Genomic DNA, 27,287 nt, shown 5'->3' with positions numbered 1-27,287 from the left:
TGGCTGCTTTTCTCGGTTATTTAGTATCTTGTAGTTACAAGAAAACAGAGAGAAACACTGATTTTTGTATTAGTGAAAAATGTCCCCTATTTTTTTCTGCAATTTATGTTGTGTGTTTTGCATTCTGTCTTTGAAGTATAAGTCAAGGAAGATAGCTAAATATTTTTATTAAACATCATTCATGTTAAGGGTGTGACTTCTGAAATAAAGATGTTATGAATATGTTTAAATCTTAAAAAAAATTTATGTATTCCAACATGAATATTTAGAAGTATTTAGATTGGAACCTATGTGAGGATAACGTTTTGATTTGACTTAAGATGCACAGCTTGCTTGCTTTGTTGGAATAGGGAAGAAAAGAATCGAAGTGAAAGACTTCTGTAGTGTTGCCATGAGGCAGGGCAGTTGGGATAGAGATGAGGTACAGATGAGGAAGTCTGGTGGTGCTTAGATGAATGCTTTAAACACTAAATTATAAACTAAGGCGGGATGACCTGATTTTTACAGATTTTGTGATTGCAGTAATATGCTTCCACATTCAACATCAATTACGAATGCTGTCTACCAATTTATTAAATTTGACAAAATTTGTCAAATCAAATTTGACAAAAGTTTGTATTAGGCTCTGAGATCTGTAGTAAAACCAAAAATGTTTGTAGTCCTAGTGTGTTGTGATACTTCTGCTGGGAGTTTCATGCTTAGCTTTAAGTCGCAGCACATCACAGAATCCAGTCCACAGGGGTAACTGGTAGCTAATTTTTAATGTATTGTGCTAAGTCTGCTACGACTGGTGTACTTGGCTTTTGTGTGCCTGTATGAAGAAGAGATGGAGGCTTCCTCTGATGTGGGTGCAGAGAATGTGTTGCTGTGTAATGTAAACACTTAAGCTGATAACAAAATCTTGGATATCTGTGTCAAGCAATGTAACACCTGGTTTTGGATGGATCTGCGTGTTAGTTCATGCTGCTGCATTTGACACCACTTCTGCCGTATGACAGGATGCATAAGAACTTGTTGGTGTTACGAAGTGAAGCTTTCCCATGTATATAATTTAAAGCATTGTTATTAGTGTTAGTAGCTATGTACAAATACTTCATAATTATTTGTCAATTATCTCCAAATTAAGTAACGACACAGTAACCTCTTGTTTTTCGTTAAATGGAAATCTATGTATTTTATTATGCATTCACAAAAAAAAAAAATCCCCTGTTTGTAGTTGTCATATAACCGTAGAATAATTCTAGTTGTCTCAGGGTGGCGTCAGCTTTGAGTTCAGAGCAAGATCCAGTGCAGCCCTGGGTTAACTTTCTTCATGTGGCCACTTCTGAATAACTAATTAGTTAAAAAAGAAATCTTTCCAAAATGTTGGTGATCTCTTTTGATGTTTGCGTAGAGTGAAATAGCTTGTTTTGTAAACATGGTTTTCCCTGGCACTAAACCTTTACAGAAACTTCATTTCTGTTCTATGGTATCATTGACATATAGATCAAGATGTACACCTGCATCTTATGACTTCCCGGGAGAAGGGGAGGGAAGTGGGGGAAAAGCAGTGTTTCTGAAATTTCGCAGTGAATGCAGGTTCTAAAAAATGATCAGAACTCTGTAAAGTATTTGGCACTTCATCATTTACGTTTATTGACACTTTGAGTGAAATTTCCACTCTTTCTATGATGGATTGTAGAAGTTTAGTTGGAGGTTGACAGTTCATCCATCATATCAGGCTGCCTAACCTTGCAGTAAATGAACAATAAAAGTCCATTATTTATATTGAGAATTTTAGAGGAGATGCTTTAAGATTGCAATTTGTCCTCTGAAAACAACATTTTATGTTTTTCTTGTTTGCATCCGTGTTTTATTGTTCTACTGGCTTTTCATTTTTTGCAAAAAAGAGAAAGCTGCTTATATTTCCCACAATCTAGCTTTTTGTACTTGTCCGTACTGATTTTTGCATTTTTAAAAATATGAACATTTTAAAATATTTTTGCTTTATTTACAAAAAAAAATTCACAAAAATAGACATTTGGAAATCCATCCTTATATGCTTGTATATATCAGGGTTAGCTCACAACCTGAAGTTCATTTCAAAGCAGCTTTTTCTCACTCCTTTCTGTGCCATAAAAGCAGGAAAACAGATTTGGTTGTCTGATTCCTAGTGTTGCCATCAACAGCAAAGCGAACTTCAGACCGGTGCTACCATCAGAATGAGAACTTGCTCCGTTAAGTGGTCTGTCTTGAAAAACCAAACAAGTGGGAAGCTTAGGTGCACAGTGACGTGGTAGTTGTTTCGTGGAGCCTATGGCAGATCAGCTACTAGGTAGCGCTGTGTCGTCGGGTTGTGGGGAGCGGGTTTCCAGGCACCGCGGGGGTGCAGAGGAGTATACGGCAGACGTTCTTGCATGGAAACGTGTCAGCAGCATGGAACGCACGGTTGCTGTTGCAGAACTTGTTTTTGCAGAAGCTTCGCACTGATGGGAAGTAATTTAGCAAGTACGCAGAGAAAAGGGTTGTGGCCACGTCTAGTTGGAGTATGAAACATAATTGTTGAAGAGCTAAACTTCTCAGCTGACAACTCTGGAGGCATAAGCCTTGTTGGGGTCTGTTGCATCCTCCCATCAACCTGTTGGCATGTCTGTGGTAATGGGACCGTAAGTTGTAAAAGCTGACAGGAATCAGAGCCATAATGCGGTCTTTTTACCAACTCATTGCCACATCTGCTGTGATTGTGAGTTGGAACACCCCCAGGACCCCTCAGGCAGGAGAGGCTGCACTTCTCATTTCTGTGGCAAGATGTTAAATATCTCTAAAATCTGACCTTAGTTTTTCCTCACTCTTTTTTTTTTTCTTTCCCTTTAGTAGATTCTCTTTGAAATTCCATGTTTATTTTCAGCCTCAACAGAGAAGTTAACCTTTTTTTTTTATTTTCCCCATACTTTATTTCTGTTCTTTGAATTTGTTGTGGTAAACACTTCTGGGAGGATTTCATAAAGGCTGTGGAAAAGCTTCACCTAGAAGACAGTTAGGAACAGCTGCTTTTTCTCTTCTTGGCTGGAGGGAAGCACAAGAAGATTAGCTTCTCAAGCCTAATGCTGACCTTTGGGACTTGCCACCCACCTCTTCCTCATCCTTTGATTTTATTTTTTAAATTTTTTTTTCCCTTGTAGTGGTTCAGCCCAAGTCAGCAACTAAACACCACGCAGCCGCTCGCTCACTCCCTCCACCCCTGTGGGATGGGGGAGAGAATCGGAACAGCAAAAGCAAAAAAAATCTTGTAGGTTGAGATAAGAACAGTTTAATGACTAGAATAAAATAATAATGATTGATTACGATAATAATAACAATAATGATATTATAATAAAAGGGAAAAAGCCAGAAACACAAGTGATACAACCGCTCATCACCCGCGGACCGACGCTGCCCATCCCCGAGCCGCGATTGCTGCCTCCCTCCCCCAGCCAGCCCCTCCCAGGTAACATGCTGGGCATGACGTTACATGATATGGAATTTCCCTTTGGCCAGTTTGAATCCGCTCCCTCAGCTGTGCCCCCTCCCCTCCCGGCTTCTTGTGCCCCCGGCAGAGCACGGGAAGCTGGAAAAGCCCTTGACTAGTACAAGCACTGCCCAGCAACAACTAAACCATCGGTGTATTATCAACATTGTTTTCATACTAAGTCCAAAGCCCAGCACTGTGCCAGCTAGGGTGAAGAAAATTAACTCTATCCCAGCTAAAACCATGACATTCCTCCACTTTGCTTTGTCACGTTTTACTACAAATCTTTTGCTTCTCGAAAACTGATAATGCAAGTGCTGAAATAGATATTTCTCTTCTTTCTAGATATTATCACTGCTGTTGCTGTTTCAAGGCCTTCTTGCTGATCTCTTGGCTAATTATCTGGTTGTATGATAGTGCCACTTAATTGTACTAGAGGTTGTTTGAAAGCGGTGCAGTTCAGTAGGCAGTAGGCTAACTCTTCACTGTTTTTAGGTAAATGGACTAAGGACATCAATGCTCAGACTTGGTGATGAGCTTGTGTGAAACAGAAAAGCGAAGCAGTTCCCAAAATCTAAACGCATAGAATTAACTGGCACATACCTGATTTGTCTGTCCTTCTACCTGTAAGTTAATTTAAATTACTCTCATACTTCTGTATGACAAAAAAGAAAACCCAATCCACAAACCCCTAGCAGTGTATTAAGTCATGGTGGTAACAGATCAGCCTGATAACTCTCTGTAGGTGCATCCTAAGTATATTGCAGGTGATCCTGTAATGCATTTATTGAGTCATATCCCTAAAAAAAATGCTTAATGCTCTAAACAGGTCTTTCTTCCAGGTGTTCAAGCAATTAAATAAGTCCTCAAGAAAAAAAATTCCTGCTTGAACTTGAGAAGTATGGAGAGATTGAGCAAACCCAAACATTTTAAATGTGACTGTAGGTGGTGCTTAGTCTTTCAGAAGTTATTGGAGGGGGGGTGTCAAGGTTTTGTCAGAGCACGTATTTTCTTTCTGTTGATTTTTCATTTATTCTTCCTGTGCTTTACCACAAAGTAGTATCTTCTGGCATTAAGTTTGTTTATTGTTATTTTAGCTTTCAAAGGTTGAAAATTTTCAAAGGATGAAATTGTTTCAAAGCACTTTTAGTGCAAGTTGACTTGATTTCAGTCTTACGAAGATAATGGCCAAAAATAAATTTAATTAGCCTGCAAAAGTGCATTTTCCTAGTAAAGAGCCATGGTTTGTCACCGCTGATTTTAATGAGACATCTGGCTAATATCAGTTAGTTAGATGCTGCTAGGAAAATATTCCATTAATTGTATTCTAAGTTGATCACTGTGTGAGCTTTTGAGATAAAATATAATGGTGATTACCCTCAGTGTAGAAATCAATTGACAAACTTTCTCTTTTGTTAGCGAGCATTTCCCCTGTGAGTCCATCAAGGTTGATCTTTCCTAGCGGAATAACAATATCCCCCGGGAGGAAAATGGCAGTATCTCTTCATTGCTCCCAGGAGATCTTGTCAAAGAGCAGGGGATGTGTATAGAAAGTGGGAGGGAGGAAGGGGGTGAAAGAAGGATAATGAACCAGAGGACGTGACTGATGTATTAAAACCTTTAGGAGGAAAAAGGAAGTTGAGTTCACTGGAGAAAATTATTTTGACTAAGGAAAAAAATCTTTGCTTGTTAAAATCTTCATAAATGTTAGACAGTTACATTTCTTAATGTCCAGTCTTCCACTTGGGAGCCAACAATAATAAGTATGAGCATATAAGGCTTTATTTCTATATAAGTCTTTAATTTCAACCTTAGGTGAGAAATTGAATTTTTTTAAGCTAAAAGTTGGAGATCTGGGTTTGGGCACCATGGTTAAACGCACCTTAAATGCCCGATTTCTGTTTAAAGGAAAGGCTGTCATGTTACAAAGCAGGATTTGTCCCGCTCTATTTAGCTATTTGTAGCCTCTAAGAATCTGGATTTTGCTGTAGTCTTTTTTTAAAACACAAAATTGTTGGGTTTTAATAGCGAGGGGTTTCTTTTCCCGGTGATAAAAATGCAGCAACGCTGCTGCATGGATGACAAACATTCCATCTCCATGCTTGGGTAAACTCCATCAAAAGCACATTATCTCCCACTTCTGTGGCCAGCTGTCTAATTGTATTTGTTGTAGCCACTCACTGTTGGAACATGATACTAGTGAAGAGCAAGAATGATAAATTACTCACTGTAGATGATGATAATTTTTAATTTCCTTGTTCCTAAGTGAATTGCCTTTACGAGTTCTCATAAGGAGTCGAGCAGTCTCATTTGTTTTATCCTGTTAAAATGCTGCATGTACAGCCAGCCATTTTCTTCAGAAAAAAGCCTTAGTATTCAGATATATTTGAATTAAAATTTAGTTTGCTCTTCCCATTTTGGCTAAGGGCTTTGAGTGGAAGAGTATAAATAATGCATGCTAATACATACCTATTACATAGGTTAAGGCTCTTTGTAATCTTAATGTATTTGGTACGTGTTACATGAAAAAAATGGGGGGAAAATAGGCTCAAAATAGTGTATCTGGGTGGGAAGAAAAATATGTTGAAGGCAAGTGAATCTTACTGGGAGGATGTCCTTCATGTACAGTTTTTAGTAGGTTTGCATGAACATTTTAGAAACCCTCAGTGATGGATGAAGACCTTAAGTTACTTTACATGAAGAAGAATAATATTTCTGCAGTGTTTTCTAACATTAAACATCCTTTGAGGCTAGAGCATGTGTCAGGCTAGAGTTGCAGTTATTTATTACCAGTTTAGAAGTCATTATTTTTGTTTTCCTTTTTCATGGCGTTCAAGAGACTGGCACTTGAAAGATTCTTCCAGAGAAGGTTTAAGTTCTTGCTGATTAGTTGCGGGTAAAGTTGTAAATGAGCTGTCAAAGGTGGAGCAAAAAGATGAGGAAAACTGCAGTGAAAGAAATGACTGTTATTGTTACGCTTAAAAAACCAACCAAACAAACAAACCAGGCAGTAGTTGTAAAACATCATCTACAATTTACGGGGGTGTTATTTGCTTGTTGCTTTTCTTTAGTTTGACTTCTTGCAAAAAAGATGCCACCTTTAATAAAAATCTGGCCAGCCTTATATTCCATTTTAATATGCTTGTGTGATTGCTTCTAGTATGTCACTTGGAAGTGATTTTTTTTACCCCTATATTTTGCTGCTTAGCTGCATGTGTTAAATTTTACAACAAGAAGGGAGGACTTAATCTTCCTTCAAGCTGTAAACACTGGAAATGTCTTTCTTCTGTAAGTGTTGCATATTTAATAGAAGTTTGTGATTGACTGTTATAGCTGCTGCAATTTATGATAGTGTTAGAAAGTGAAATGAGAGGAAAATGTTTTGAACTTCACTTTTACAGAATTATTTCACTGAAATGTACTTAAATATAAAATATATCTATGGTGCATTTCCGCATAAAACCACCACCAAGTAATGACTAAAACCCCAAAAGTGAAGATGTAAGGGAAGATATAAATTCCTATAAAGAAGATAGTGACCAAACCCACAATTTTCTAGTTAGTTTTATATTACCAGGTATTTCAACTTCGATTTGTGTAGGCTATTTTTAGATTTGTGAGATTTTGTGATTGTAGATAACATTGTAGAAAGCATCATCTGCATGTACTTTACTTCTGACTTTCTTTTTTCTTTTCCCAAGACACTAATGTGAGGTACCAGATCATTTCTATAGTAGTGCAATGCTTACACTAATATACCTGAAGGTATGTGGGAGGGGGTGTTTTGGTTTAATGTTTCTCTAGCACTTGCATCTGAGAGTATTGGAATAGGCTTCTGTAATGCAGTCAGATAATAGTTTTTTCATAGCTCTTTCAAGGAAGATTCCTGCTGCTACATGTAGAAGCAGAAATCCTAATGTTTAATGTAAAGCTTTTCACAAAACACTGAGGAGAAATAACTGGAACTGTGGTGCAGCTTTGAATCCTCCAATACGTCGCTAGTGACACAGAATCATAGAATCGTCTAGGTTGGAAAAGACCTTTAAGGTCATTGAGTCCAACTGTTAACCTAGTATTGCCAACTCCACCACTACACAACATCCCTAAGCGCCACATCTATGTGTCTTTTAAATACCACCAGGGATGGTGACTCAACCGCTTCCTTGGGCAGCCTGTTCCAGTGCTTGACGACCCTTTTGGTGAAGTAATATTTCCTAATATCTAATATAAACCTTCCCTGGTGTAACTTGAGGCCACTTCCTCTTGTCCTGTCACTAGTAACTTGGGAGAAGAGACCAACACCCACCTCACTGAAACCTTTCATGCAGTTGCAGTGAGCAGTAAGGTCTCCCCTCAGCCTCTTCTTCTCCAGACTAAACACCCCCAGCTCCCTCAACCGCTCCTCGTAACACTTGTTCTCCAGACCCTTCCCCAGCTCCGTTGCCCTTCTCTGGACACGCTCCGGCACCTCAATGTCCTTCTTGTCCCGAGGGGCCTAAAACTGAACACAGGATTCAAGGTGCGGCCTCACCAGTGCCGAGCACAGGGGCCCCATCCCTGCCCTGCTGGTGCTGGCCACACTATTGCTGATACAAGCCTGGATGCTGTTGGCCTTATTGGCCACCTGGGCACATGCTGGCTCATGTTCAGCCGGCGGCTGACCAACATCCCCAGGTCCTTCTCCACCGGGCAGCTTTCCAGCCACTCTTCCCCAAGCCTGGAGCGTTGCATGGGTTTGTTGTTAAACCTCATGTTTAACCTCAGCCCATCGATCCAGCCTGTCCAGATCCGTCTGCAGAGCCTTTCTGCCCTTGAGCAGATCAACACTCCCACCCAGTTTGGTGTCACCTGCAAACTTACTGAGCGTGCTCTTGATCCCCTCATCCAGGTCATTGATAAAGATATTTAACAAGTCTGGCCCCAACACTGAGCCCTGGGGAGCACCGCTTGTGACCAGCCACCAACTGAATTTAACTGCATTCACCACAACTCTCTGGGCTCGGCCATCCAGCCAGATTTTCACCCAGTGAAGAGCATACCTGTCCCAAGCCGTGAGCAGCCAGTTTTTCCAGGAGAATGCTGAGGGAAATGGTAAATGGCAAAGAAAACTTCTTTCCTCTATTCAAGACGCAGTGGCATTGACCGATTTTTTGGAAAATTATATATTTTGCTGCTCCCTAGAATAGCTGACTACTTTGAACATGAAAATATTTATAAAGTTGAGCTGTAACGAAAAAAGTTACACTTGGATTTAAAATGTCATGATAGGAGTTAATTGTTGACACTTATTCTTACTCTGTGCTGGATGAATGAAACCAGACCATCGTAGTAAGGCTATAATGGTCTATTCTTTGAATTTCTAGATTGCTTAAAGCTGTAAGGTGGCTGTAAGAAGCTGTCAACTCCTTTTCTGGCATGAAGAAATCATTAAACTGGGTGTGAAGAACAAGGTTCCTCTCTGACATAGGCCCACCCGCTCTTTACACTAAGGTTTTCTAGATCAGCTGCATATTTGAGGCTTCCCTTTCTCTTGGGTTCCCTCCTTCCTTGTTTGCTTTCTACAGAAAGGTCTTAGAGCTACACTGAGGTCCTGCACGCCCTCTCTGTATTTTAGCATAGAAGAAGCCCAGCTTATTTCTTTTGATAAAACTTTTAATTGAACAATCGGTTTCATACACAGCTATATGGGAATGGGTGGTTATGAGTTGTTAAAGGAAATAGAGAAAAGAGTATCAGTAGCTAACTACTTATCAGTTAAAACTTTTAATATACTCCTGGGACCATCTCAGTCTTGAAACTCATTATGACTGTCCTTACTGATTGCTCTTTCTTGTTCTACAAAATTGTCTGGTGGGTTTTAGGAAGGCCAGGTGTGTGCGTTTTAATGAGTCTGTAGGTATCTCTGTAGCTGGCTTGAGATCACTTAGGCCTGCGGCACATCAAATATGACAAAAGAGCACAAAAGCAGAAAGATCTCAAAAAGGCAACAGTATGTTTAAAAATTTAAGCATAGCATAGTGTTTGGATGAGCTTGTAAATGTACATAGGCTTTAGAGGACCCTACGGAACAACCCTTTTCTTGAGAAGAGCTGGTGAATTTAATAATTACTGTAACGTGTCTGTTTGGAAATAAAACTGAATTTACTTCATGAAAATAATGTATAAGCTGGATAAATTGAATGCCTTTTAAAGTGCAATGTTGTTGGCAGGGAAACACATGCAATCTAGCACATGAAGTCTTCCACGTGAAATCAAGAAGAGGAAAGGAAGAGGGTAGTTAATTTAGGCTGGAGTTACTGGGAGGCTTTAGGATAGACTTGACCTTATATTTCTTACCTAGGCATGTGCAAATAACTGTACTTGTGTTGAACATAGGTGTAAACTTTTGTTTTGGCTTCTTGTTTTACAGGGGAAGCCACAGGCTATGTGCACTCAAGTGCAACATATTTAATCTGTGCATTTTCACTTCTTGTATTTCATCAGCTGTAATTGGCTTGTAGAATAGCTGCCAGGGTGAAGATTCATTTTGCAGCTGTTCAGTAACTACTGGGTTTGGTATTAGACTTTCTGTTTTCCCAAAGATTTAAAATACAAGAGGAGAGATTTCTACGTGGAGATGAAACGCAGCGTTGGTAAATGATGGCAGGTTGCCTAAAAATGTTTCTTAAAAACAAATTACATTGTTGTAACAATTTCAGAATGAAAAATTGTCAAAGTGTGTGTGTTTGTTTTTTTTTAGTTGGTTGAAAAATGGGTTGAAAATGTATTAATAATACCTGTTAGATTTCTAAATCGCTATATGTGCTCTTAGAGGTACTTCCCAAAACATCATTTAAACTCTCTCCTGTATGTATTTAAGTATATAATTTCTATTTAGCTCTGCAGGACTGGGGTTGCCTGTTGGCATAGCTCATCAGAGAGTGCGTGTTTTGGTTTTGGGGTGCCCCCCCACCCAGTTCTAACTGACCAAATGTTGAGGAGTTTGGGGGGATGCCTCAAGCTGTTCACAGGAGCTTATCCTTAGGGATTTGTGGCATTTATTTTTTTCTTCTTTTGGCTCAACAATTATTTCAGGATCAATATTGAAGGACATATATCCATTTTAGAATGAAATAATTTAATGGATCAATGTAGAGTTCTTGTTCCCTGTAATCCCTTGAACTCTGTAATCCTTGGAGCTCTGTATAAGGTGGTCTTTGTGATGTGTAATAATTACTGTTACTACCTCTCCATTTAGGTAATCAAAGTCAGTGTTTCAAGCTGGTTCAGTTAGGGAAACCATAGATACTGTAAGGAGTAAGGTGGTTATTTATCCTGTCGTTACTGAAGGTATACAAATCCAGGTTCCCTGAGCACAGGAGGGAGCAAATAGCAGGGCAATGTTCCTTTGCATGTAACTGCAGTTTATTTTCAGCCCCCAAAAATGCTAATCTGGGGATGTTTTCTCAGGGTAGCATGTAGGGTGTTTCTGTTACTTGTTGCTATGAAGTGTATACATAACTGCAGCTCCCTTAGCGATGGTATGTCTGCTTGGAGCTTTTAGCTTTCTGGTCCAAAATGTACCATGATTGTCTCATTTTCTCTGGAAGCCAATTTTTTTCCCCTTCAGTTCTTAATGTTTTTTTGTTGTCGCAACCTTGTTTTCCTTCCTCCAGTAATTGTATCCTAGATCTTATTTGTAAGCATATCAATGGTATTGACTTGATGACTGAAAAATATTTTTATGACTTAGTAGATCTCTGACTAATGTCCAGAAGAGATTGTGCATCAATAAAAGTAGTCTGATGGTTCAATAAAGCTTTGTCAAAACCTTCTCAATCTTTACTCAAAAAGGCGTATTGGAGACAAGGCTGTAATTCACTTGAGAATGAGAATCTCAGCATTGAGTGATAGGACTTTACTTAAGGGATGGAAGACTCACCGTTTGCAACATCTGGTGCTCGTTTGTCACGAAGGTACCTCAGTTCCCCCTTGGTTCATTTTTTTAAGAATATGTGCCCACATTGGAATTTGGAACTTGCCAGGCTTCTCTGGAGCGCCCTTAGCTGAAAAGCAAACACAGGTGCTTTAATGTAGGCTTACTTGCTTTAGCACATTGTATTCTCCACCATGTTGCTGAAATCTGTTCTGGATTTAGAGTAGAGAGGGAAAGTACCAGAATGGTTTAGCTATCATTCAGATTACCTATTCCATAATCACAGAATAGTGGGGGTTGGAAGGGACCTCTGGAGATCGTCCTGTCCCACCCCCTGCGTGAGCAGGCACACCCAGAGCAGGGGCACAGGGCCGCGTCCAGGCGGGGTGTGAATGTCTCCAGGCAAGGGACCCCACACCCTCCCTGGGCAGCCTGTGCCCCTGCTCTGGCACCCGCACAGGGAAGGGGTTTTTTCTCATATTTTGCTGGAACTTTCTGTGTTCCAGCTTGTGCCCGTTGCCCCTTGGCCTGTTGTTGGGCACCACTGAAGAGTCCAGTCCCATCCTCTTGACACCCACCCTTTAGCTATTTCCAGGTATTGATGAAATTCCCCCCTCAGTCTTCTCCAGGCAGAACAAACTCAGGTCTCTCAGCCTTTCCTCACAAGGGAGATGCTCCGGTCCCCTGATCATCTTGGTAGTATGATACTTCAGTGAAGAAGTCCTATGCCATTCAGTTTGCTACCTTAATTTTGTAAGCATGTTTGACTTTTTTTTTCCTTCACAATCCATCTCTGAGTCAATATGAAGGGCTTGCTACAGAACTTGTCCCTTGTAACTACTCAGAGCAACCAGTGTTATAGCCATGGAGTAGGAGAAATACACCGGTGCCGTGAGAGGAAGGTTATAAACAGTTGTTTGCAGTGACTTCTCATGCAGCGGGCTTGCCATCAGTGAATTGGTACGTACCTTGTTTGAATGTACTATAGCTGATATGGGGCAATCCCTTCCTGCTGTCACAGGCATAGAGGGTCCCCAGCTGCTGTAGCTGAAGTTACTCAAAAGCTCTCTTCTGGGTCATTTATTCAGGTTGACCTATAACAGTAAAGCATAACTGCCTTGGGCCCACGGTCTGATTTCTTTAGCCTTTTCATAGGAGAGAGTAGCAGGCAAATAAAGGTGAGCGTGGACAGGACTTCAGATGTGAAACTGTGGAATGGATAGTCTTATTAGCATCTTCCAGTTCTTTATTTGCATTCTTTGAATTTCTGGGACTTTCACAAGGCTTTTTTTGTCAAAGCAGCAGGCCAGTATTAAAAGACTGTGTAACAAATAGTGTTGGGATACTGTTTTGTATGCGGACATTTTGTAGTTCTTTTCCTCCTCAAGCTGGAAGAGAAGTCCCACTAAGGAATCACGCACTGAAGAGAGAGGCTCTTTGAGCTTAGCAGTAGAATGGCAGGAGGGAAAGGAGGGTTCTGAGGAATCCTATGGAGAGTTACTATTAGAAACTACTAACTGCTGAGAAGGCCAGCATGAGGCATTTGTGAATCTTATTCCTTATCTGTGTGTGTGGCAGAGGAAGAAAAATATTCCCTGCTTGGTTATGCTCTGCCTCTGCTCACAGGGAGCTTTTGTGCAAGATAGTGTTAAGCTACGCAAAGAGTGAACGCGTCATGCAGAATCCCTGTAATGTGTGTGTATTTAGTCAGGGTCATGGGAGCCATAGATGACAAGGACTGAATTTTATGCTTGTGGGTTTGCACATCTGAAAGGCTGTTTTCTCAAATGTAATTCTGGTTGCAGTTAGGGCGCAGGGGTGATTATGGAAACTTGGACTAAAATTTGATGTGTAATAAAATGCAGTTACAGTGGGCTGGATATTCTGGAGTAGAACAAAGGTGTGATGACAGCTAATGTTTTTGTCTTAGGATTTCTAGCATGCTTGAAAGCATAAATCTAACTTTGTTCTTGTTATTAAAGGCTATACATATGTATATGTTAATGATATACTTTTTCTTGAGTGTCTATTTTTCCTGTATCATACTCACATCTTCCTCTTTTGTTTATAGGCAGTTGCTGGTTATTTTGATATATTTTTTGAGAAGAACTGTCACCAAACGGTGAGTATTTGGGGTTATGCATTTAAAAAATGCCTTTGAGAGAAAAGGGTGGTTTTGTACTTTACTTTTTGTACTGTCTCAAGGTGTTTGGCAGTGAGTCTGTTTTGCTGTAGCAAACGCTTCATGTGCATGTGTTTGGTAATTGATTGATGTGGTGTGATATCAAAAATGTTGTTCTTAATCAAACTCTTGAACTTTTCCATTGCAGGTCTTGTTTTCAACTGGTCCCCAGTGTACCAAAACACACTGGAAACAGACAGTTTTTCTCCTGGAGAAACCAATTCCTGTAGAATCAGGTATATTTAAATTCAGTTGTGGTGCAACAATGGTTGTGCTAGACTGCTGTTATCATTGAATTTAAATCTTAGGTACTTTAAGAATTATTTAGGTGTTAAAAAGAACTAGTAAAAAATCTTTCAGCTGCTGTTAAATATTTTTTTGTGTAAGAAAAGCACTGGAAAATACCTATATTTTATAAAATTAATGTAAAAATACATGTAAATACCTGTATATGTATACATAAGTGAGCATATGCCTTATACTCTTATACTTAGCTCAGTACTGTAATTCTGATGAGAAAATTTGCATATCAAAACATGTCTGAGGTAGAAAAACATGAGACCAGAACACTGCTATTAACAATATTTTAATTTGAACATTACTAATATTCTTAAGTATCACATTTGTCAAGTGATTGCACAGGATTTTTTCTAGCACTCGTTGAAAACAGTTTCAAAGGACTCACAGCCATGACCATGGGCCATTGAAGTATGGAAAATGTTATTTTCATACACTGTATATTTTTTTAAAATGGGTAAGGACCTTAATATGTTTCACCTTGAATTTGATGCAAGTAAAAGGCTTTTGTTGTCATCAGGGATAACCCAAAATTCAGACAAAAAATTGTTGAAGTAAGGTTTTGAAGACTAAAACGATGCTTGTTAGTGGTTTTAATTAGTTCTATTTGGTAAGTCTTGAAAATACATTTCTATGCAAGTAGTCAAATATTCCTTGCTTTATAGACACAGAAATATGTCTGCGACCATCACAGGGTAGTCATGCAGGAGGATGGACATACAACAGTGCAAGAATTATAAGTCTTGGCCTCTTGTTCCTGTAGGACTGCACGCACTTTCAGACTCTCCTAGCCTTTCTATAATTAGAGGAAATAAAGTTGTTATATTTTTATGCTGGTTTATTATTTTTTGGTTTTGTTCACTTAACCACTAGATATTTACTCACCACTGTTAAACTTTTACCCAATGGTGAATTAGTTGTCTTTGAGGGCCATTTTTCTTTACAGACAGCGGGACCAAGGGAGGAACCTCAGAATGGGGCCCATTTCTGTTGCTTGGTTAATAAACTCATGGTGATACATGGCCCTGACCTCAACAGTTTTTAAATAGACCAGGCATAAGGGGGGAAAGCGTACAAAAACTTACGCAGATGCTGCAAAAGAAACTGAGGTCAAGAAGTGTAGAGGTGCTATAGAGAAGTATTGATGTAGGTGGAATATTGTCTCTTTTAACAGACCTAATTATGAATGTCAACAGTGAAAGCAGCACCTGTGCTCAATTAAACCACTTCTGCAGTTGCCTCTTCCAGCTCCCAGCCATGACAACTCTTTACCAGGAGCTCCTTTCCTAAAGGCACTATGGGCTGTGTTATCTGACAAATCACTTCTTTCATGCTTTGACTTGATATTCTTAAATAGTCTTTATTTGCATATTCTTAGATCCTGTCACTTCTTGGGATGCACGTATGCATTGGTGCATTTGTACTTGGCTTGCGTTCCGTTCAGTTTCTCTTTCTAGACAAGGCTGGCTCGGGCCTCCTTGCTGCAGCCCATTAAATTTCAGTGTCATAGAGTGTGAAGTGGAATTTTAAGTGCAATGACATTTGTTAGAATATGCCCATTATATAATATTACATAGATCATTTGACATTTACCAAATGCCTGGAACTACTGGGAGGTGTGCCTGGCTCTAGAATTGTAGTCCAGGTGCGGTGACTTTCTGAAGGCAAGTGCAGAAGCACTGTTCTTTGAAGCAGCGAGCACAGCCTAGTTGACCTTCAAGATCGCTTTTGCCGCAGCTCCTTCCTTTCTCTTTATTAGCTTGTATTGCTTAAAATTATTCCCGTAAGAAATCTTGTTACAGCTATTCGTCTCGTTTCATTCTGCCTCTCCCCTCTTCGTAATTATTGAAGTTCCCCTTTCCCATCCTTTTACCCATTCTGTCTGGTTTTATATCTTATATAAAATTACTACTTCAGTCTAGGATTCTCTGCCTGTTATTTCTAGTGTTAGAGAAGATTCTGAGAGAAGCTCTTGATGTAATTTCCTTTTCCTTTGTATTCCCAGTGTTAATTTCTGTGGGTTATTTGTTGTTGACGGATGACGCAAACTCATCAAGGCAGAAGGTGTTTCCTGATACCTTATATAGAGGAATGTTGCTTAAATTAGGTCATTTTTTTTTAAAAACCATTCTCTCTGATTCTTCTCCTTCATTGTTCCAAAAATCTTTTTTCCTCAAGACATGTTACTGTAAGTACGGATTTCCCTATCTTCCGCTTTTTTTGTACTGTTTTTTTTTGTTCTTTGTAAAAGTAGTGACTTAGATATTTATCGTGGTCATTTGTGGTTAACCATTTCCCTTGATTTCTTCAGTCTTTCACCATTTTACCAGCTAAACAAATTGATCAGTCGTCTTTTGCAGTGTATGTAAAGTTGCATTTCCAGCTGTTTCTCATCTGTCACTTGTTAATGAATGACACTGCTTGCCACTGTTTTACCATGCATTGTGTCTGCCTGGCATTTTGAACTGAACTTCACTCAGACCATACCTAGCTTTGGGGGAAATTTTTTTGTCTTCAAATGGCCTTTTCTCAATGTGAGTTAACTGGAAAAAAAAAAAGTAGTTGTATTAGGTGAAACACATCTGCAGCATTTGAAGGCGTCAGCCCGTGTGTCTATCCCTGCATTTACCAATAGTCATCAATCCTCTGTATGAATTCCTAGAATAAGCAATGTGTATATGGCACTGGGAGACACAACAAAGGGGACCCACTTGTGACTAAATGTATTGTCTGAGTCAGGGCAAGCTCTTTTCTTAGGAAGTATTGGAAAATAAACAGAAATAATATGATCTGAGTCTTGCAGTAATCTGACCAGTATACCCATGGTGGCATTTGCTTTCAGTATTATACCAGGTTGTGAAAGAGGAATTTGGCTGTATAAAATGCATTTTAAATGTTTTCCTGTTTCCAAAGCCTATTTCAGGCAGGGTGGTGGTTTGGTTTTTAACCCCCCGGTAAAGAAAAATGGTTCCCTCTGATTCCTAATTCTGAGTAAGATAGTATGGCTGACTTAAAATCTCTGTTGAATGCTTTATAGCTTTTGGGGATATGTTTAAAGTGGTTGTAAAGCACTGACTATGTTGGGATTTGCTCTGTAAAAGAGGTTGAGCTTACAGGTATCTGAACCTGTTGGGTATTTAATAGGAAAAGGCTGGTTTATGCCATGATTTTTGGGCAGTGTGAACTGGGTAGCTTTCTCAGCTGTCTGATGCCAAGTTATTTGTTGTAAAAATAGTTGTACTTTCTCAGCCTTAAAAAAAGACTGAACATTTTGCTCTGTATTCTAATGATAACAAAATCAAGCCATGACAAGGCAAAGGGTAGGAGTTGCAACTAACCCTTCATCCTTCACCGTTCCTGCCGCAGCCTGCACTAGGTGTGCGACGTTTGCAAATTCTCTGAGGTGAAATGGGAGAAGTTTAATCTAGGTCCGAAGATCTGGAGAGTGAAGCAGTAAAAGTTGTACCTAATTAGTACTTCTGATTTGTCACTGAATTTCAGCTTGATACCTATGGTAAATGGCTTTGTATATAGTTTTAATGAATTTTTGTTGATTTGGTTTAGATTTAATGTGTGACTTGGGGAGAGTCTCTTACTACTAATATATTCTGGAAAGCTAGTTTTCCTCCTCAGAGACTGTCACGAGAGACTTGAAGCTGACGCACAATGAAGTAAAACAAAATAGCGTCAGCGTGTTGAATATGCTTTAACTGCTTAGCATGCAGTAAAAACAAAGAAACTGGAGAAAGAAGCCAGATGATGTTTTATTGCCAGAAAAACTGGGTTTTCTCAGACAAGACTATTGTCTTGTGGACTCCCGACAGAGTACAAGGTTTCACTTGGCGGCCCTTTTAATAGCTTGAACATGTCTTTATTTTGAAAATTGGAATTGAGATGCCAAAGCAGTATCTTCTTATTAATGATGCAAACATGAGTCTTTTCCTTTCATGGAAATATTCCTGCTAAGTTTCGTAACCAAAAAATTATATACAGAATACCATTCTCATTTGGTTGTCTCAAGCTTTTACTAAATAAATAAAACGCTTACAAAAATTATTTTTAAAGGCTGAATCTTTTCAGTAACGGTGCATTAAGTTAAAATCCAGATCTGTATGCAGGCAAATTCTATTAGCAGTAAAACAGCATATTGTCGGCATTTTGTGTTCTTGATGCTGCCTTGCAGTGGAAATAAATCCTTGATTTGTTTTTCTGTGGTGCTAAAAGGGGCTAGCACAGCAAAACTGAAGTAGAACTCATATGACTAAGACCCTGTAGAATCCTTGATTATCTTTAACTCCCCAGTCTTCATAATTTGGTAGCTGTTTGTAAATTTACAAATGAAAATGTGTTAATTTATTTACATTGCGAGTTTTGCTAAAAGTAGGAAAAAACACTGGCACAATTAATCAGTCTGAGTGTTTTGATTAATATTGAAATACTTCAATATTGTGCATCCCAGTTGGATAATTTGGTTCCCAGTTGAGATTTTATTGTCTGTTTTGCTTGTCTATGGCTGCAACATGGTGTCTGTAGAGCGCTGTCACTTGTTTACTTACAAGCGATACCTCCAAAAATGATGCTCACTTCTAAAATCCAGTAATTGTTAAAACTTGAACTTTGAGGTCACACTAAATCTTTCATGTCTTACGCTGTATCTTTTGAAACCTGCTGTTTAAAATCATCCTGCTGAGTTTTCAGAAACGTCTCTAAGTGTGTATTTCAGGCACTAAATGGAGAGAATCTTTTCCTAGAATCATAGAATAATTAAGGTTGGAAAAGATCTCTAGGATCACCAAGTCCAACCGTCAACCCAACGTTACTATGCTTCCTAAACCGTGCCCTGAAGTGCTGTGTCTACGCATCTTCTAAACACTTCCAGGGATGGTGACTCCACCACCTCTCTGGGCAGCCTGTTCGAAGGACTGGCCACTCTTTCAGTGAAGAAATTTTTCCTAATACCCAGTCTAAACCTCCCCTGACACAGCTTGAAGCCATTTCCTCTCATTCTATCCCTAGTAACTTGGGAGAAGTTACTCTGGCTGTTTTCTCTCGTTGAAAGATAATAGAAGTTCTGTATCTAGACAGGAGAACTCGGATGGATTTCTTGTACCATTCTGTTTGGGGCCCCTTTGCAAGTTCTGCGGCTGCAAGAGGGTACGGCTCCTGCAGCAACAACAGTCTGCTTTACTCAGAATTTGGTCACAAATGTTTAGAGAGAAAGATTGGGACAATTCTATGCCGTTTAGGATCTCTACTACAAAAAGTAGTGAGTTAAGACTAGTTCTAGGTGAGTTTGGCTACCGCAGCTATACATTTTGGAGGACCGTGTATCTGGCCTTCACAGTTCCCTGTGGCAACTATTTCTGGTACCTGAGCTATCTTGGGGATCTTGGTCACCTGCAGCATATGCACGTTATCTTAGGCAGCTGTACACGGCTGTCTTACCTTACTCAGCTGGCTGTGTAGAGGTCTTTGCAGCAGCCTAGTTAATAGATTGTCTTAGGGAGTTAAAACTCGGTACCAAACCTCTTCAGAGAATATACTCGGGGCAGGAAAGACCAAACCTCAGTGGAGTTTCAGTAGAGGCCGAACAGTGAAGTAACAGAAAGGAGTTGGCAAAGAGCTGCTTAGTATATAAAAGTGGAAGAAAGGTGTCACAGATCAGATGGATGATACCAAAAGGCAGCGATTACTGCTCGGTACAGAAACTGCTCACTGGATCTCATTGGGTTGGGGATTCAGTGGGAGACTTGGCCAAGTTGGGGAAGGTGGCAGTCTCTGTACAGCTGCGGTTTAGGAAAATGAATGGGAAGAGTAAGGGTAAGTTAAGAAGGGAAATGCTCTTGGTCCCTCCACAAATTATTTGTCTTTAGTTGTTCCTTTTTGTTTTCAGAAGATAGGTGGTATATGGATACTACTTCTAGCCAGCTCTTCCAGAGCAGTGCTTTGAGACTTGATTGTTTTCAGTTGCGTGCTAGACTTCAGTGTTGCATAAGACAGTGTGGGTTCACTTGGTCTGAACTGGACTGGAAAACTGGATAAATTGTCAGCCTCAAGCAAGGACAACCTCATTGTGAAGAGGGGTGTCAAAGCTTACTGTTGTGTAGCTTCACAGTTACGCATGTATGACTAGCACTTAGAAGTCTGTGGTTATTGCAGTGTAGAGGATTTGCAAAGGTATTTCTCCCCAGCAGTTCGGTAGTTAAGATGTCTTTAGCCCAAATCCACTGCAGTTTTCTAGCAGCTGTCTTTGAAACAGTTCCAGTGAGATCTTTTGGAAGGTTCTTAAATTTTGATGGGGCTCAGAATAAAGAATGCTTTGAGTACCGTGTTCTTGTCTCACTGTTAGCTACATAAAGCTCTTCCGCAGGAAGAAAAGAAGGAAACCTGAAAGATTTTGATTGCTGGCTACCTTCAGTAACTCAATCTTTTTCATAATCAAAGAGGGAGGGGACACGAAGTTGTATTGAAAGGCAGGGTAGTTCTTCACATTATAAGTTCATTGCCATGGATCATTTTGAGCTTTAAGAGGATGTTATGGAATCTTTTGGGTTGAGTCAAATCCTTTCAGATTAATCAGGATACAGTTTGTCGGCCTAAACATTCTTAGCGATAGGGCTCTTGCACCGAGGGGTATCTTCGCTCACGAACTGCAGGCTTGGCCGGTGTATGATTGCACAAACACAAGTGAAAGGTAAAATTGCTTATGGTTTCACTGATGGCAAAAGTCAGAACCAGAGTAGCTTGTTGTGAGCGTTCAGTGCACGTGTGTAGGGGGTACTGTGGAGCACGTCATCAGACGTGTATTATTTGGCAGTGTGTCAGTATGGACGTAGGGGTGCGTTTTTCTCCTGTGCTGGCAAGCTTGTGCAGCAATTCTGCTGATTTCGGTTGTGTTTCTCTTTTTGGGGACAAATTTCAGGGCTCCCCAGGGGATAATAAAAATGCAGGAAGGGGCTCGTAATGGATTCAGTTTTGTCCTAATCAAACTGCAATGGCACTGTGTGGTTTACTTGCATTCAACTGAGCGTGATAAGAGCAAGGTGATGCAGCTGAGTCCCAGAGACAGCTTCCTCCAGGCAGCTCATAGGACAGCAGAATGGTGAAAAAACATCAGTCATTTTCTATCTACATGACATTGATTAATTGTTCAGAACTGCCTTTCTGTTACTTGGTTGCACTGCTGTTGTTTGCTTCGGCCCTCAGAAAAGACTGTTTAGAAGGGCAGATTTAATGTGGTTACTGCATAAGAAATAGCAGAGAAAAATGGCGTGCTTTGTTTCATTAACAGCCTTTGCAAACAGAATCTGAGGCTTCTGTTCAATGTCAGCTGTAATTTATGAAATTATATTTAGATTTTTACTTCATTTGTTGTATTGCTTTGTATTAATGTTGATGTAATATAAATAGTGGCATTTTAGTTCTCAGAGGCTCTTTAGTCTTACTGAATGTTTCAAGAATTGTTGTTATAGGAGGTTAAAATATATCAAATAATTCTTTGTGTAGCAGTTCTGAAAATACATATGTTTGTACTAGGTTAAAATTCCTAGCTGGAGAGAAGCTATAACGGCCTTTTTTTCTTTAGCTTGTCCTCCTACCTGGCAAATCTGTCTCTGTTTATATAATCTGTGGAACCATTTTAGCAATTCTTTGCAAGTTGCATTGTATTATGTCAGTCATTTGTGGTCTGATAATAAAGCTGCACAGGAATTGAAGTGGAATCTCCAACTGACTTAGATTATGAAAAAAGCACAAAATTATCTAAGAATACGTGTATGTTTTGATCTTTTGTATAGTATTGGTACCATGGTCATTCTTGTTGAAAAGCTTTCTATGATGTTTATATTGCAGCCTTTGACAAAATGTCCTGCATTTATTATTTATAATGTGGATGTTGTGTCAGTTTACTGCTTGTGGATGCAACTGAGAGCTGTGCCAAATGCATAATTCTAAAATTCTTACTGAATTTGAAACCAGCTTAGTTTTCAAATTGCTATTTGTTTTCATTTTTGCAATAAGAATATTGAAAGTTACAGCTTTTTAGCAGAACATAAACAGTGGCTTTTAAAATCACAGTAAGTAATGAACAGCTGGGAAATACTTTGGATCCAGTGAGATAGAAAAGTGGTAACAGTGGATGTGGCTGGCGTGAGGGATGAAGATGAATGGGGCAAGAGAGGCCTAATGGAGGAGTAGCAGAGAACTTATTGCTGTAGATGGAGATCGTGCCCTCCTATAATGTGTTTAGGAGAATCATCTGCTGAACGTCTGCTGACGTTTAGTTCTAGGTGGTATGAAGCGGCTCAGCAATGGGCTTCGTAAATATTTACAAATATAACTTAAATTGCAGGTCTTATTAAGAACTGAAAAGAAATTGAGATTAGGTTTTCTCTAATAACTAGTTTTTTCTAGTAACTGCAAGCGGCAATCTTCACAAAAGCGTAGTGCAATTGAGAGATAATCTGCTTGGTAAGCTCATTTAAAACAAGACTACAAAGCCTGCATAGGTAGTATTTCCTTGCAATTTGAGGCAACATCTGTATTCCTGGATTACTTTTTTTTCTTCAGATATTAGAATACTCACTGACTGTGTAGTTTCCTAAAGATAAAAAGAAAGTGTACGTTGGTCATCAGGCCAGAGCCAGGCTATAGGAACAGAATTTGTCATCCCAGAGCTTTTGCAGCACTGTGTAAGTTGCATAAAAGTTTGAGCTGTAACTGATCTTTTGAGTATCTTGACTGAAGGGCACCGAAGAAGATAGCCCAATTCTTGTGGTCCCCCAAAGTCTAACTGAAAGTGAAGGTCCTCCAGCTTCAAAACTAGTCTCTTGCTGGGGCACATCATTTCAGATGCCTTACTTGAAAACTTGAATGCTGTTGGCTTAAAATTTTATTCTATGTTTTCTAACATAAATCTGGTGTTATTTAAAAGCTACACATGTTGTCAGATTTAAAAATTAAAAATCCCTTCTGCCGCTCTTTAGTTCAGGCCATTGAATTTCACTTGTTTGCAAATAAATAAAATATAAAATACTAGCCTGAAGGTATTTGGGTTCAGCTTCTGGGTTGTATCCTGAGCTCTTTTCAAAACTGTGGCTTAGTTACTCTTGTATGTGACAAGTCTGAAATCATTCCTGTGCTAACCTGAGTTCGAAGCAATCTCTGATGCACGATGTACTATAACTATTTAGGTAGCCGAGAAAACAAAACATACAAATCTAGTCATTTCTACTTAAAGGGGTGTTGATACCTTCTGACTTCAGGCTTTTAGTCTAGAAGCCAAAATCAAGAAGCCATTCTTCACCCGTACATGCTTGAAATTGACGTGTATATATACTGCAAACACCGAGATGTTTAAAAAGTAATCTTTTCATACATATGTAAGGTTTATACTTTCACTCATGTACGTCTGTATCAACATAGAAGTTGGATTTGCAAATAACTCTGCAGTTTGCTTCCATTTCTCTACCTCTTGGTTTTCTCTTTCCATAAAACTAAAGACTTGAAGCTAAAGTCTTCAAGTACTAGATTTACAGCCACACTTAGGTTTTTGAAACTTATGAACCTCCCTTCAGTATTTAGTGGAGATGATGTAGCCCAAATGTCAGTTGTACGTGGTTTAGGGAAATTTATGAAACTCTACCCCATACCTTTGCTCTGCAGAGACCTGAGGCTTTTACTTAAACCCCTGCTTCCCAGCCAGGCATGCAAGTCTGGAAGAGTCTTATGGCACTGCCCAGGGAACATGGCATTTGCTGGCTTCTTGTTGGGGCATGGGATGGGAGTTGGGGGAAGCAGATGAAAGCTCATAAGAAAACGAAATTCTCTTTAATGTCCTCCTGTACCACCTTCTCAGTAAATCCTTCTCAGTAAATTTGTGCTTAATACTCAAAAGCATGAATCTTGTCAATTAAAGTAGCTCCTTAAGTAATTGGAAATCAAGAACCTTGTTGAATGCCTGGGCTCTCAAAACTGCTTTTTAAAATAAAGCTTTCAAATAAGCAAATAGTTAACCCAATGACTAGTTGGAATTGGCTACAGATTTCAGTTTGTGTGACCTTTACGTGATGGATACGGACCTGTAAGTCTTGCTTTATATAGCATGAATCCGTTCCTGGAGCTCCTAATATCTGTAAATCTAGTTTTCTGCTATCTTCTTCTTAAAGGATCTTAGAGGCAGGGAAAGAAGAAGTTAAGAACAGCTGTGCCTTTAGGGAAATGGGCTCTTGTCCCTTTGTAAAGTTTCAGAAAGTTGCATAGCTATGAAGGCTTTTTGCATCCTGTCCACTGAGCACATATGCGTGACGATAAAATGGACTGTTAGATCATGAAATTGGACTTACCCACAAATAATGTATCTTGTGTCTGAAAAGTAAAACATCTCTTCTTAGGGAGTATACACAAGTTCTTAAGCTGGCACAGCAGGTTTAATTTTTCTTCTCATTTATTTCAGAATCTGAAAGTGCTTTTAAAAGCCAGAACAGACCTTTGAATTACATAAATGTCAAAGAACTTGATGTGCTGTGCAACTGTAGCTACTGTTAGGATGGAACCAGACTTGATCAGCACAGGCTAGGGCAAAATGTTAAACAGAAATACTAAAGCCTGGAATTTCTTTAGGACAAAAGCTTTTACTTGAATTTAGTAACACCAAAAGTGAGAGTTGTGCCCCTCTAGTTGTGTCTCAGCTCTTTCCTTCTGTGTCAAAGCGTTCTCTCTGGTTTTAGCTGAAGCACATATATGGCTAGTGTTATGGTCAAGAAAGCCTGAGAGTTTGTAGACCAAAACTTGCTATTAATTATGTATATATTTGAAATGCTCTGAAGATTTCTGTGTTAATGTTTCCTGTCAGATAAAAATATTACCTAATTAGAGCTTAAATGAAACGCAGTGCAAATACAAACCATGTGGCATACACAGTGGGAAGTGGAATAGGTTTTTGTGGTTACTTGGTTTTACTCAAGCTTGATAGTAGTGACGCGTTTAAATTAGGGAGCTCAGCAAAGGAACAATGCAATATTAGATTTTGTGGATTAGCAATTTTGCTTTTTTCGTACTGTTTTATTACTGCTAATAATTTGCTTGCTTCTTGGATGGAAATCTACGTTCAGGAGTTTAAAGATGTTATATCCTTTCATGAGAAAACGAGTTGTTTTTTGAAGCTTGGGGTTGAGGGGAAATAATACAATGGCACTTCTAACCTGTCCAGCTGAGACTTGTAGGTGCCTGGAAATGCTGGGTAGTGACGTGCAGACTCGACTGAACCAGTGTTAGGGTTTAACCCAACAGGCAGCTAAACACCACACAGCCGTTCGCTCACCCCCCACGGTGGGATGGGGGTGAGAATTCGAAAAAAGGTAAAACATGGGGGTTGAGATAAAGACAATTTAATAGGACAGAAAAGGAAATGAAAATAATAGTATTGATAAAAGAATATACAGAGCAAGTGACACACAATGCAGTTGCTCACTGCCTGCAGACCGATGCCCAACTAGTTCCTGAGCCGCACCCCCTGGCCAACTCCCCCCGGTTTTTTTGGTTGGCATGATGTCATATGGCATGGAATATCCCTTTGGGCAGTTGGGGTCAGCTGTGTCCCCTCCTAGCTCCTTGTGCATCTCCAGCCTCCACGCCGGCAGGGTAGTATGAGAAGCTGAAAAGTCCTTGACTTAGTGTAAGCACTGCTCAGCCACACCTAAAACATATCTGTGTTACCAACAGGATTCTCATCCTAAATCCACTACGGGGAAGAAAATTAACTGTGTCCCAGCCAAAATCAGGACAACCAGATACAAGAGACATTAATGTATCGAAGGAGTACAGTGTTTTTACCCAATCACAAGTGAAATAATTGGCTTAGTGTGAGTCATCTGAGAAGGAAAGCATCAGACATAACTCAGCACCTCCCAGGTTGAACTGCAGTTAGTTTGACTTAGGTTTATTGTCAAGACCGTTGCTTACAGCTTTGAAAACATAAAGGAGACCTTTGTAGGCTAGTTTAATTCTGATTAATTTGGAACAGCTCCTGCTGTAACATAGGGTATGTGGTGTATCTTTGCTGTTACTGTGCATGATCCGGTAATGTAAGCATAGTAATTTCCTTTTTACTTTTGCAGGAGAGGCCCTGAGAGGAAAGATAACAGTCCGCAAAAACAGAAAGGATCCTCGGTCCCTCTTTATAACCCTTTCAGTGAAGGACGTTCAGCAGACCTACAGCCTTCAGTGAAAAACCTGTGCCTGTAACTTTGGGAAATGTTAAATTTAAATGTTAGATTTAACTGTTTGTTTCCAAACACCAAAAAATGGTAAATTCTTGGATTTGTGTATGTATATGCGCACACAAGAATATGGCTTAGCTAGAATTGAGAGACTGCTATTTGGACGCTTTTGCACTGGGATAGAGACTGACGACAAAATCGGATTCTGCTGTGTTTCACGTGATGTGGGGAAGGCAAGAAAGATGGGTCTGGGTTACGTGAGACTGGTGAGTGAGAAAAATCAGATTAAAGTCTTGCTGTGAGGAACAATAAATATGATCTCTCCATATAGTTTTATTCTCCAACTGGCAAAATCCTTGTGCAATTTTTTTTTAGGAAAGAAGCAGCTAGATTACATGCCAGCGCACCTGAACAGTAGCTGGAAAATCCCTGGGGGAATAAGTTTGGAATTCCAACTGGAGGATTGCAGCAATAAACACTTTATTACACGTCTATAATTAAAAAGTTGTATCACATTTCAGTTACATTTATCTAAATAAATGAACCGAATATGTTATATAATGCAGTTGTTGGTTTCCTTGTTTTCTGTGTAACTGGAAATTCTTCTGTCTCTCCAGTGACGGCTCATTTATTTGGCTACACTTTTTTCTATACTAGCCTACTCTGGAGCATAGGTGGATGGAAGCGACCGTTTTAGCAGCTTTAGGAAAAATACTCTGAAGAAATAGCAGCGGTTGCCTGAATAGTGGATTTGGTGTGGCTGTTTAAAGAAACAGACTATGAACAATCAAGGATTGATGTGTGTGTTGAGATGTTTAAACACTTTAAACTGCAGTAGAGTTGGAACCAAGTGTAACACCGTGCGGTTTATGTGCTCGTGTTGTACATGTATGTTTGTGTTGAAAGTGGTTTCAAAAATGGTTTCAATAAACAAATATGGCAGTGTTTTGCTAGCGATCTCTGAACTGCTGTTAAAATGATGTTAGGTCCTTTTTTTACAGGACTAAGACAAGAAGGAAATTCTTTCCCTCGGAATCTGCTCAGCAAAATTTGATAATTGTGTATTTTATAATGGGGTGAAATACTACTTTTTTTGCCTAGAACTAAAGAAGAGTGTTACCGGTGGTAATGCCGGTTTGGCAGAAAAGTGGAAGCTTGTATTCCAAAAGCTGAAACGCTCCTGCAACG

The 27,287-nt window shown here is 39.5% G+C and overlaps 1 protein-coding gene across 1 annotated transcript in view; it reads left to right on the top strand.

The window, feature by feature from the left end:
- PRMT3 (protein arginine methyltransferase 3) overlaps nt 1-26,664 on the top strand; it is a 72,132-nt gene extending 45,468 nt beyond the window's left edge. The window contains exons 14-16 of the mRNA XM_075094970.1: nt 13,474-13,524; nt 13,733-13,820; nt 25,998-26,664. Of these exons, the coding sequence (XP_074951071.1) occupies nt 13,474-13,524; nt 13,733-13,820; nt 25,998-26,107 (249 nt within the window). The 3' untranslated portion in view covers nt 26,108-26,664. The remainder of the gene's footprint in view (nt 1-13,473; nt 13,525-13,732; nt 13,821-25,997) is intronic.
- The last annotated feature ends 623 nt before the right edge of the window (nt 26,665-27,287 follow it).

Source organism: Phalacrocorax aristotelis, chromosome 5 (genome assembly GCF_949628215.1).
Source record: "Phalacrocorax aristotelis chromosome 5, bGulAri2.1, whole genome shotgun sequence".
Classification (NCBI taxonomy): domain Eukaryota; kingdom Metazoa; phylum Chordata; class Aves; order Suliformes; family Phalacrocoracidae; genus Phalacrocorax; species Phalacrocorax aristotelis.
Note: the sequence above shows the minus strand (reverse complement) of the source record. Positions and strands in the feature narration are given on the sequence as shown.